Source organism: Emericellopsis cladophorae (assembly GCF_022114955.1).
Source record: "Emericellopsis cladophorae strain MUM 19.33 chromosome Unknown NODE_1_length_1489480_cov_119_871856, whole genome shotgun sequence".
In the NCBI taxonomy this organism is placed as follows: Eukaryota; Fungi; Ascomycota; class Sordariomycetes; order Hypocreales; family Bionectriaceae; genus Emericellopsis; species Emericellopsis cladophorae.
The window spans coordinates 1,177,601-1,189,634 of NW_026250926.1; the positions used below are offsets into that span (position 1 = coordinate 1,177,601).

At 57.3% G+C, this 12,034-nt stretch overlaps 4 protein-coding genes across 4 annotated transcripts; 2 read left to right on the top strand and 2 right to left on the bottom strand.

Annotated features, from left to right (window-relative positions):
• Window positions 1–180: 180 nt before the first annotated feature.
• J7T54_006261 (uncharacterized protein) lies at window positions 181–789 on the bottom strand (the record flags this gene model as incomplete). The annotated part of the gene is made up of 4 exons (XM_051505568.1): window positions 181–306; window positions 370–564; window positions 615–661; window positions 726–789. 4 exons carry the CDS (start codon window positions 787–789, stop codon window positions 181–183), a joined length of 432 nt encoding a protein of 143 aa, XP_051366778.1.
• Window positions 790–1,355: 566 nt separating this feature from the next.
• On the top strand, window positions 1,356–2,357 carry J7T54_006262 (uncharacterized protein; the record flags this gene model as incomplete). Its single annotated transcript, XM_051505579.1, has 1 exon — window positions 1,356–2,357. One exon carries the CDS (start codon window positions 1,356–1,358, stop codon window positions 2,355–2,357), a length of 1,002 nt encoding a protein of 333 aa, XP_051366779.1.
• Window positions 2,358–3,651: 1,294 nt separating this feature from the next.
• On the top strand, window positions 3,652–7,277 carry J7T54_006263 (uncharacterized protein; the record flags this gene model as incomplete). The annotated part of the gene is made up of 3 exons (XM_051505590.1): window positions 3,652–4,639; window positions 4,685–5,525; window positions 5,579–7,277. The coding sequence occupies 3 exons, from the start codon at window positions 3,652–3,654 to the stop codon at window positions 7,275–7,277; spliced, it is 3,528 nt and encodes a 1,175-aa protein (XP_051366780.1).
• An 840-nt stretch (window positions 7,278–8,117) lies between these two features.
• On the bottom strand, window positions 8,118–11,802 carry J7T54_006264 (Carbamoyl-phosphate synthase arginine-specific large chain-like protein; the record flags this gene model as incomplete). The annotated part of the gene is made up of 4 exons (XM_051505601.1): window positions 8,118–8,225; window positions 8,281–9,651; window positions 9,723–11,404; window positions 11,460–11,802. 4 exons carry the CDS (start codon window positions 11,800–11,802, stop codon window positions 8,118–8,120), a joined length of 3,504 nt encoding a protein of 1,167 aa, XP_051366781.1.
• Window positions 11,803–12,034: the final 232 nt, after the last annotated feature.

Genomic DNA, 12,034 nt, shown 5'->3' on the forward strand with positions numbered 1-12,034 from the left:
CATGGTATTCGTGGCACTTGACAAAAGATTGAGCGGTTGATTTTTGACCGATTGGATGTGATTTATCACGTACCTAGTGCTTCTGCACATGCCACTGCTGTTTGACTTGCATCCCCCTCGCCGACACGCTTGACGACGGCTGTCGCCAAGGTGGTTCTTCCCCTGCCGCGATGTAGTAGTTCAGTACCTGTGGCGCGTACTGTAATCCTTGGGGCTGACCACCAGACCGCGACCTTTCCGTGCTCCTCTGAAGACCGTCTCCAGAATATCGATGAGCTCTTGTTTGTCTTCGAGAACCCAGTTCAGCTACGATAAATGGCGTTAGTGAGTGGTGTGTCTGGATGATGTGAACAGTCGTGGTAAGCTTACCTTATTGTTGTTGCCAGTGCCGAAGTCCACCATCATGTGCTTGTTGCGGAAGAAGAACATGATCGTACAGGGGTCATAGAGCTCGTACATGACGTTGAAGTCGGGTACCTGGTCAATGTCGCAGACGTAGATGGCGGCGAAAGACTTGACCTTGTCGGCGATCTTGTAAAGAACCTCGTCTTGACGCATACAGTCCTAAGGGCTGTGTTAGTCGTCTTGATCCTTTTTCACTCGCTTGAGCTTACCGGGTCGTGGTCGCGTCCGAATCTAATCACGACAAGCCGATCTTCTTCTGCACAGTGTTAGTAGTGGTGAGGCGGACGGGCGTCCGTCGAGGGAGGAGGTTGTGTACACACCAGATAGAATGGCCTGGTCCACATGCCACCCAGAGTTCAGATGCGGAAGCACTACGGTACCCATGTTGTTGGCGTTGAGTGAAGACTGAATGAAGTGAGTGATGCGGGTGCGAGGAAGAAGTGGGTTTCGTCATCGAGGTCAAGCAATCAGAGGTCAATGAAGTGCTGGACTACTGCCTTGTCTGAGCCCCACCGTCACTGAAGCGGGGCGGGTATATGTATCGCCGGCCGAGCGTAGTCACAACTATACATATCACGTGATCTCTTAGAACTACACTGGTTTCGGGCCTCCATCAACCGCATCACCCTGTACCACAAGCAGCTCTGCCCGCGAAGCATTGCCGGGACAGGTAAGTATCTTGGTACTTTGCTCGTAGAATTCAGTCCGTATGAAAAGCTGCTAATCTTATTGAGAGCGCTCCACCCCTCCTTTGCGGCGTTGCGGAGTATTTCACCTGTCCATGAGCGGACTTCGGGGACCAGGGCTCAGGGATGGCACTTGACCATATATATATTCATTGTATCACTGCATCAATGTGACCATATTGACACTTGTCTCTCATTATCTCATGAGTCTCTTTTCCTTCGCAATACCTGACAATAGAGCGCCCCAACAACCGCGTTGCGAAGATGGTTCGTTACACTGACATCAGAGCATCTAACACACTCATCAATGACTCGACAGCTCCGCGCATCGCCGTCTTCGTCGGAGGTACAGCGGGCATCGGCCAATTGACGATCAAAGCTCTTGTCGCGACTGGTGCAAGCGTCCGGATCTATCTCATTGGACGCAAGAGTTCCAACGACCGGGCGCATGTCTTTATGAAAGAATTGCAATCTACCAACCCCAACGCGGAGGTCATCTGGATCGAAGGCGAGGTCTCCCTTCTGACAGACGCCAAGAGAGTGTGCGAAGTCATTAAGAGCAGAGAGAAACATGTCGATTTGCTCTTCCTTACCACGGGCTATGCGCCCTTTGGGCCGCGCGAGGAGACGGCCGAGGGCATCGAGATCACGCTGAGCTTGGGCTATTTCTCGCGGATGATGTTTGTCTTGCAGCTTCTCCCATTGCTCCGACAGGCTGAGGCGGCAAGGGTGGTCAGCGTGCTGGGCGGTGGTCTGATGGAGAGGCCGACCAGCATTGACCTGGACGATCTGGCTTTGGAAAAGCCTGGGAGATTTGGACCGATCAAGTCTCAGATGCTGTCCGCCACTATGAACACGGCGACGCTGGATAAATTAGCGGCGGACAGCCCTGGTGTGACTTTTATCCATTCTTACCCTGGTTGGGTGGACACGGGGAATGTTAGGAGAGGCTTCGAGCCAAATTCTTGGAAGGCCTGGGTCGCATGGCTTTTCCTAGAGCCTCTGATTTACCTCTTCTCTTTCAGTGACAAAGAGTCTGGTCAGCGGCACCTATTCCTGAGTACCAGCGCATATTACGGAGGTCGAGGGGTGCCGTGGATGGGCAAGGCTGGCGTGAACACATCCGGGAAACCAATGAATGGTCTGTTTCTCGCCAACTACAGGAACGACTGTACGCTGAATGCAGGCGTCTTATCGGTCTTGCGAGAGAAGTCCACGGAAATGATCTGGAAACACACGCAGGAGGTTCTTCAACCGTATTTGTAACACTGAAGTCAAGCAAACAGCCAAAGAACAAAGGGAAACCACTGAAACCAACTAGGCGGAAGTCGGAAGAACATTCAAATGGTACCTTGGTTAGCCCAACCAGAGTCCGCCACAAGCGCCGAAAGACTATTGAATAGAACGTGCTCGTTACCTTCTCAAAACTTCCGGCCTGGCGTTCGATGTGAGGTGGAAGATATCTTCATGTGCTGGTGGTTTGCAGGATCTTATTTGAAAGCACACGCGGTTGACGAAAATGGGACTTGAAAGCCCAATAGTGTGAGAGTTACTACAGCCCGATTCGAAATCGGTGACCGGTTTGCACACTCTTTCACTCTTTTTCAGACAAAGAACACGGCTGATGACACAGTGCTGGCCGATGTGGGGCGTGCAATCGTGATGTAGACAGCCAAGGCGGTCGTTGCACTTCCGAGTCCATGCACCTAACGATGGCTTGATGACCGTTCCCCCAGAGGCTCGCCAAGTCCGAAAACCGGCGCGAAGGACTGCTGACCCGTGGCTGCCCGTAGTGAGTCGATTCTCAATTCAGGACTACGGTAAAGACAGCCCTCGTGCCTGGTACGCAAGCTCAGGTGAAGGGCTCCGGTCGTGCTGACGTTGAAAGAAGTCCCGTGCGGGGCCGCCGATTTTGCGGCTCAACTGCCTACCCCACTATCTTATTTCCAGCACAGGCCGTCGGTCCACAGAATTAGTGGTTGATCTGGCAATCAACACACCCTATGCCGTGAATTTCCCCATCGCCTCCACCAAACGGTACCAAGGGGAAGAACATCACGGCAACGACGGACGACGCGGCATCCATATCTCTTCAATCGTTCATATCCTCATCCAACTTGCAGCCACCACCAAGTACTCTCCATCAAATGGCTGAATCGACGCCGACAAGCCAAATAGCAACCCACACTGTACCGACGCTCTCGACGCTGAACAAGATCGCATCGTCGCGCTGCACTTGCATCAATCGACACATGATGTTCGACATCATGCAGTAGGGATTGACTACCTCTGGCTGATCCAAGAACAGGTGAATCGCGGACTGACCGCCTGCCAAACCGACCTCACCCAATTACATGCACCAGCGCGCCCGACCAACGAGAGATGCAGCACGCAAGCGCTGGCGTCGCGGCCGCCAACCTTGCGAGCCACAGCCTGATCGTACGTCCACCAGGCAGAACCTACGCCCATCCGAACGACGCTTTCCTCCGTCCCCCCAAACAGTAGCAACGAGCCGCTTCTCCCGAATCCACCCATCCCCAGTTGATGACAACCACGGGCCATGGCGGACCCCCAAAAGTACACCGTCGGCTGGATCTGCGCCCTGTCTGTCGAGTTCGACGCCGCCCAGGCCTTGCTCGACGAGGAGCACGACGTCCCTGTCACCCCCACAAACGACAACAACAACTATGCGCTCGGCCGGATTGGCAATCACAACGTTGTCATTGCCGTGCTGCCGGATGGCGAGTACGGTACCAGCTCGGCGGCAGCGGTGGCGCGGGACATGCTGCGCAGCTTTCCCAACGTGCGCATCGGGCTGATGGTGGGCATCGGCGGCGGCGCGCCAAGTCCAAAACACGACGTCCGCCTCGGCGACGTCGTGGTCAGCAGCCGCGACGGAGGTAGAGGCGGCGTGTTCCAGTACGACTATGGCAAGGCGGTGCAGCACCAGGATGTTTCGTTCCAGGAGATGGACTTCCTCGACCAGCCGCCGATGGCGCTCCGGACGGCGGTGAGCGCGTTGAGGAGCAAACACAAGAGGAAGGGGCATCAGCTCGAGGCCAGCATCGAAGAAGCTCTACGGGAATGGCCGCGGCTGCGAGAGGAGTATTCGCGGCCGCCTGCTGAGACCGACAGGCTCTACAGATCCCAAGTTGTCCATCCCGACTCTCGGGAAGGATGCGGGGCAGTATGCAGCAGCCACCCGGAGCATCTGGTGGTCCGGACGAGGCGCGGCAAGCATCAGGACGACCCTGCGGTTCACTACGGATTAGTTGCCAGCGCAAACAAACTGGTCAAGGATGTGCGGATCCGCGACAAGCTGGCGGAGAAGGGGGTGCTCTGCTTCGAGATGGAGGCGGCGGGCCTGATGAACCACTTCCCGTGCCTAGTGGTTCGCGGCATCTGCGACTACGCCGACTCGCACAAGAGCAAGGACTGGCAGGGGTACGCGGCGATGGTGGCGGCGGCGTATGCGAAGGAGCTTCTGCAGCAGATCCAGCCTAGCAAGGTCGAAGCAGAGAAGCGGATCGCCGAGATTCTTGATGCCAGTCAGTGCGTTCCCCTTCAGACCTGACACAGCTACTAATCAGCAGTCGATCGTAAAGTCGACGGCGTGCAGCAGACGGTGTCGGCGACGAAAAGCGTAGCTGATTCCATCAAGAGTGGCCTCCATACCCACGACATCGAGCGCTGGCTGCGGCCGCCCGACCCGTCCACAAATGCCAACCACGCGAGGAAGCTCCGGCATGAGGGGACCGGCGCGTGGCTCTTGGCACACCCGGCCTTCCAATCATGGAAGTCGGGGTCCCGTCGGCATATGTGGCTGCACGGGCTCGCGGGGTGCGGCAAGACTGTCCTCAGCGCCACGGTGCTGGACGAGCTCGCGGCGGGCAAGGACCGGCTTCTCGTCAGCTTCTTCTTCGACTTTGGCGACACGACAAAGCAGAGCGTGGACGGCATGCTGCGGTCGATTGCCTTCCAGCTCTACCAGCTTGGGGCGGGCTCGTCGGTGCTTGACTTTTCGTTCCAGGCACACCAGGGCGGCAGTCAACAGCCCGCTTCGAAAACACTCGAGGACATTGTGATGAAGATGCTTACAGTCCAGAAGAAGGTCTCCGTCATTCTCGACGCCTTGGACGAATCAACGACGAGGAGTGAGGTTCTCTCCTGGATGGAGGCCATCACTTCTAGGCCCGAGCTTGCGCACGTCCAGCTGCTTTGTACCAGTCGACCTGAATTGGAGTTCCAGCGCAATTTTCCTGAATTAATAGGGGAAGAGAGCTGCCTGATCTTGGACAGGCATGCGGTCGACAGGGACATCCGATCCTATGTCACAGCACAGCTCGCGCATCGGCGTGATTTCCGGGAGAAGCGTCTTCCGCAGGACCTCCTCGAGCGCATTCAGAGCAAAGTCGGGGACGGAGCCGACGGCATGTAAGACTTGCGTGCTTGCATTATTATGCCCTGACACACTGACGAAGCGACAGGTTCCGATGGGCGTTCTGTCAGCTGGACAGCCTTGCGCGGTGTCGTCACGCGACGGCGATGGAAAGGGCGCTCGCATGTCTGCCGCGCAACCTCGACGAGACGTACCGGCGCATGCTTGAGAGCGTCCCGGAGGAGCTCAAACGCGACGCCCTGCGGCTCCTGCAATTCCTGGTGCACTCTACGCGGCCACTCCGGCTGGCGGAGGCGGTTGAGGTGATAGCGACACAGACCGCAGGGGAATCGGCCGGATTCGATGTCAAAAGTCGACTGTTCAGCAAGGCCGACGTCCTGGAGTATTGCCCAAGCTTGGTGGTGGTGGTTCACGCGGCCGACGACGAGCTCCATCTCTCCCACTTTTCAGTTAAAGAGTACCTCCTCGGGATTGACCAGATGCAGCTTCCGGCTGCCAGTATCTCCATTACGAAGACTTGCCTAGTGTATTTGACGGACATTGGCGGCAATCAGACAGAGATCAAGCAAAACTTCCCGATGGCACGATTCGCAGCAGAAGCGTGGGTTGGCTTTGCTGCTTCTGCCCAGGCAAGCAGGAATGTGCTGGAAGCAAGCGTGAGCTTCCTGGGAGGGGAGGCGACGTTCCAGAGGTGGTGCAGGCTGTACCAGCAGGACCGAAGCTGGGATAATGATCCTGGGCCTCCGAGGGGGTCGCGGCTGTACTATGCCTGTCTCGGGGGGCTGTATGGAGCTGCGGAGCTGCTCTTGGACAAGGGGGCAGACGTCAAGTCGCAGGGCGGCCTCTTCGGCAACAGTCTGCAGGCGGCCTCGAGTGAAGGCTATATCGAAGTCGTGAGGCTGCTCTTAGACAAGGGGGCAGACGTCAAGGCGCAGGGCGGCTTTTTCGGCAACGCTCTGCAGGCTGCCTCATGGAGAGGCAATATCGACATTGTGAGGCTGCTCTTAGAAAAGGGGGCGGACGTCAATGCGCAGGGCGGCCGCCGATTCGGCAACTCTCTACAGGCGGCCTCATGGCAAGGCCATATCGAGGTTGTGAGGCTGCTCTTGGAGAAGGGGGCGGACGTCAAGGCGCAGGGCGGCGAATACGGCAACGCTCTGCAGGTTGCCTCATGGAAAGGCAATATCGATATTGTGAGGCTGCTCTTAGAAAAGGGGGCGGACGTCAAGGCGCAGGGCGGCCGGTACGGCAACGCTCTGCAGGCGGCCTCAGGGGGAGGCCATGACGAGGTTGTGAGGCTGCTCTTAGACGAGGGGGCGGACGTCAAGGCGCAGGGCGGCGAATACGGCAACGCTCTGCAGGCGGCCTCATGTGAAGGCTATATCGAGGTTGTGAGGCTGCTCTTAGACGAGGGGGCGGACGTCAAGGCGCAGGGCGGCCAGTTCGGCAACGCTCTACAGGCGGCCTCATGGAGAGGCAATATCGATATTGTGAGGCTGCTCTTGGAAAAGGGGGCGGACGTCAAGGCGCAGGGCGGCGGATACGGCAACGCTCTGCAGGCGGCCTCATGGAGAGGTAATATCGATGTTGTGAGGCTGCTCTTGGAAAAGGGGGCGGACGTCAAGGCGCAGGGCGGCCGGTACGGCAACTCTGTGCAGGCGGCCTCACGGGGACGCCATGACGAGGTTGTCAAAATCTTGCTACAACATCAGGCACATGCCCCAATCCAAAAACGGGTCGCGTCCACGCCCCCAGCCGAACCGTCCAACAAACGATTAGCCCTGTAATTTCTAAAGCAAGATTACTTCTCTGGTTGTGCTGCCTGCATTAGATTCTAGCGCATGCCATGTGAATCCACACGCTGGACTTTCAAGGCTTACAGACCTTATTCGAGGAAGTCATGGTGTTGTCGGATCATCTTGACCGTGGCTGGAACTCTTTGATGTTACGAACGGCATGCGGCGTTATGGAGAATGGCATTTGACTAATTCCCCCTCCCCCTGTCTTATATGTACATATAGTAAATTTCCTTCATCGTTCTGAAAGCCAGCTTAGGCTACAGTACCACACTCGAGGTTGGAGGCGTACAAGGCGCCAATGTGCACGACGTGGCCGAGTCACTTGCTCTCCAACCTGCAGGTGTCGTCATCTCGGCGAAACGCATGACCTGGAGCTTTTGTCCAGTCAACGAGAGCACAACATGACCCCGGCTATGCTGGGCGGCCAGGACGGACGCCCTGGTTGATGGTGTAGCAGGCGGGCGGTCAGCAGTCCTCCACGCCGGTTTCGGACTTAGCGATGCCCTGGGGGAACGGTCATCAAGCCATCGTTAGATGCATGGACTCGGAAGTGCAAAGACCGCCCTGGTTGTCTACATCACGGCAGCGCGCCTTACATTGGCCAGCACTGTGTCATCACCTGTGTTCTTTGTCTGGAAAAGATTGAAAGAGTGTGTGAACCGGACACCGATTTCGAATCCGGCTGTACAATTCTGTCTTTACAAATAAAGATAGTGCAACTACTTGTGAGAAATAACTATGGCCGTGAAACCAACAATGGCTACCACAATCCAGTCCATCCCGGACAGCAGCCTTGCAGCAGAAACAAAGATCCCACGCGAACATGCATTACAGTGGCTTGCCGCCAATGAAATCTGACCAGCGGCGCACCTCCGAAGGGATGCCCTCCTTGCGGGGCAGCTTCTCGCTCATGCACTGAGCGAACAGGATGGCAGTCTGCCGGGCGTTAGCACGTGGTCGCTGTTGCAGGGGAAGAATGAAGTAGACATACCTGAGGTTCCATGAACAGAGGAACGCCAAAATCGACAGCGTTCCTGCGCATGACATAGTCCACGTCCAGGGTGGTGCGGCCGCGCTCCTGCGCCAGGTTGAAGCATCCTCGGATGTTGTACTTCTCAAAGACTTGGCGAAGAGCACGCTTGTCCTCCTTGGGGAACTCAATGACCTCCACGCTGATTCCCTCGGAAGAGGACTCGAGGAACTGTTTCACATCGTCGCCAGCAGCGTAGAACTTATAGCCCAATGGCTTGAGATAGTCGGCGACTTGAGTGAGCCACGACTTGGATACGTTTCCACCAAACAGGATGCCCTCGCCAGGCTCCGGCATGCGAAAGTTCATGGTGGACTGTAGCGAAGTCCAGTAAGCATCGACCAGATCCTTTCCGAAGCATGCCATCTCTCCCGTGGAAGCCATCTCGACACCCAGGAACGGGTCGGCGCCAGCCAGACGAGTCCAGGAGAATTGGGGCACCTTTGTCGCAAGGTAGTCGCGCTTGACTGCCATCAGATCGGTAGGGTTGGGCACGTCTCTGCCAACAAGAGCCTTGGTGGCCACGTCAATGAAGTTTAGACCAAGAACTTTGCTGACAAAGGGAAACGAGCGGGAGGCGCGCAGGTTGCACTCAATGACCTTGAGCTGCACCTCGCCATCCAGTCCATCGGCCTTGATGATCTGCATGTTGAAGGGACCGCTGATATTCCATGCTTTGGCGACTTTTTGTGCGATGTCCTTGCAGCGCTCCATGACGCTGGCATCCAACTTGACGGGGGGCAGCACGAGGGTGGCATCACCAGAGTGCACACCGGCTTGCTCAACATGCTCGCTTACAGCGTGGATCACCAGCTCACCCTTGGCGGCGACACCATCAACATCGATTTCCTGAGCACCCTCAATGAACTTGGTGATGACGACGGGGTGATCGGGGGACACGTTGCTGGCCGCCTCGAGCTTCTCCTTGAGGTCCTCCTGGCTGCGGATCACAGTCATGGCGGCTCCGGAAAGAACGTAGCTAGGGCGAACAAGTACAGGATAACCAACTTCATCGGCAAACTTCTCGGCTTCGGCAACAGACGTAAGCTCATTCCAAGCGGGCTGATCAACGCCGATGCTGTCAAGGATCTCGGAGAACTTTTGGCGGTCCTCGGCTTTGTCAATATCCTTGGGATCAGTGCCAAGCACATTGGCGCCTCCATTTTCTTGCAGACGCAGAGCGATGTTCTGTGGAAGCTGGCCACCGACGGACACGACGACGCCAGACGCGTTTTCGAGTTCGTAGATATCCATTACACGTTCGTAACTGAGCTCCTCAAAGTACAACTTGTCCGCGTTGTCGTAGTCAGTGCTTGCTGTTTCTGGGTTATACTTGCATAGCATTAGCGAACGCTCAGAAGACTTGGAGAGTGGGAAAAGGGGTCAGTGGAATCCAGACTTACGTTGATCATCACGGTCTTCTCGCCCATCTCGCGCAGAGCTCGGGTGGCGCTGACAGCGCACCAATCGAACTCGACGGAGCTACCGATGCGGTAGACGCCGCTGCCGAGGATGACCTTACCCCTGTCCTCAAAGGTCACGTCGTGCGAGGAGGCGTTGTATGTGGTATAGAGGTAGTTGGTGTCCGCAGGGAACTCGGCAGCCAGGGTGTCAATCTTCTTCACCCAGGGGCGGATGTTGAGCTTGGTTCGGTAGGCGCGAGCCTCGTCCTCGGTGCTCTTGGTGGCCATGGCAATCTGCTTGTCGGAGAAGCCCATCTGCTTGGCTTTGAGGACCTGCTCTCTCTTCAGCTTGTTGAGGCCACCGACGTTCTCGAGCTCGTGGGTCATGTCGACAATGTTCTGCAGCTTGCCGAGGAACCACTTGTCAATCTTGGTGAGGTCGTGCACCTTGTCGATGGAGTAGTTCTCGTGGAGCATGGCCTGGCCCACGGCCAACCATCGGCGGTCCGTGGGGTTCTGCAGCTCATAGTCGAGGTCCTCGAATTTGTCGCCCTGGAAGCCGACGAACCTGGGGTCGACCTGGCGGATGGCTTTCTGGAAGGACTCCTCGAATGTCCTGCCGATGGCCATGACCTCGCCGACCGACTTCATGGCACTGCCAATGTCGCGCTTGACGTGCTGGAACTTGGACAAATCCCATCGGGGGATCTTGGTGACCATGTAGTCCAACGAGGGCTCGAAGTTGGCCGTGGTGGTCTTGGTCACGGCGTTGGGGAGTTCGGGCAGGGTGTGGCCCAAGCCGATCTTGGCTGCGGTGTAGGCGAGCGGGTACCCGGTGGCCTTGGAAGCCAGGGCGGAGGATCGAGAGAGACGAGCGTTGACCTCAATGACCCTGTAGTCGAGGCCGTCGGGCTGGAGGGCATATTGCACGTTGCACTCACCCACGACACCAAGATGGCGAACAATCTTGATGGCGGCGGATCGCAGCATGTGATACTCCTCATCGCTGAGGGTCTGACTGGGCGCGACGACAATCGAGTCGCCAGTGTGGATGCCCAGAGGGTCAAAGTTCTCCATGTTGCAGACAGTGATGCAGTTGTTGTTGGCGTCACGGACGACCTCGTACTCGACCTCCTTCCAGCCCTTGAGCGATTTCTCGACGAGGATCTGGGGCGACAGGGTGAGCGATCGCGCAGCCATGTTGCGCAACTCCTCCTCATTGTTGGCGAATCCGGACCCGAGACCGCCCAGCGCGTAGGCCGCACGGACGATGATGGGGTAGCCGACCTTTTCGGCGGCCTCGAGAGCCTCCTCGACGGTGCCGACAGCGATCGACTTGGCGATGGGGATGTCAATCTCACCCAGCGCCTTGGCGAAGAGGTCGCGATCCTCGGACGTCTCGAGCGTCTTGACGCTGGTGCCCAGGACCTTGACGCCGTACTTCTCAAACAGACCGAGGCGCTGCATCTGGACACCCAAGTTCAGGGCCGTCTGGCCACCAAAGGACAGAAAGATGCCGTCGGGCTTCTCCTTTTCGATGACGTACGAAACATACTCGGGTGTGACGGGGAGGTAGTACACCTCATCGGCGAGGGAGTGGTTGGTCTGGATGGTCGCAATGTTGGGGTTGATGAGGACCGACGCGACGCCAGCCTCCTTGAGGGCCTTGAGGGCCTGGGAGCCTGCATGTCTGTCAGTCATGATGCGATGCCTCCTGTCGCGTCGCGTGAGACATACCTGAGTAGTCAAACTCGCCAGCTTGTCCAATGGCGAGACCTCCACTGCCAATGACAAGGACCTTTTTCACGTCGACGTTTTGCGCCGGCTTGATAACCCCACTGTCGATATACGCCTTGGGGTTGGGCGCGGAATCGGCAGCTGAGCTGTAGGGGCGCAGGACGGACACGGTGCCCAATCGCTTCTGGCCCGTCAGCTTGGACTGGAGCGATGCCCTCTTCTGCCCATTGAGGGCGGCGCTGCTAAAGGCACGGGCTGGCAGCGTCTGAGGGACCCTACGTCCGCATCGGAGCAAGGCCGGAGCGCGGCCAGCGAGGGTCGAGGTGTAGGCGGCGGGAAGCATGGCGAGAGCTGGGGCTGTACTGGCTTACTGGCTCGGAGCCGCGGGCAGCCTGAGCGTCGAGGATCCCAATTGACTGGGTAGGACGTCCAGAAGAAGCTGACTGTGCGCTTTCGGGGGGCGGAGGAAAAGGAGAACTTGTGAGATAGTCGGTGACTCTTTTTTTTCTGTCCCGCGCTGAAAGCTCAATGGGACGGGACTGTGAGGTAGGTGACCAATCAGGAGCCGGCGATAT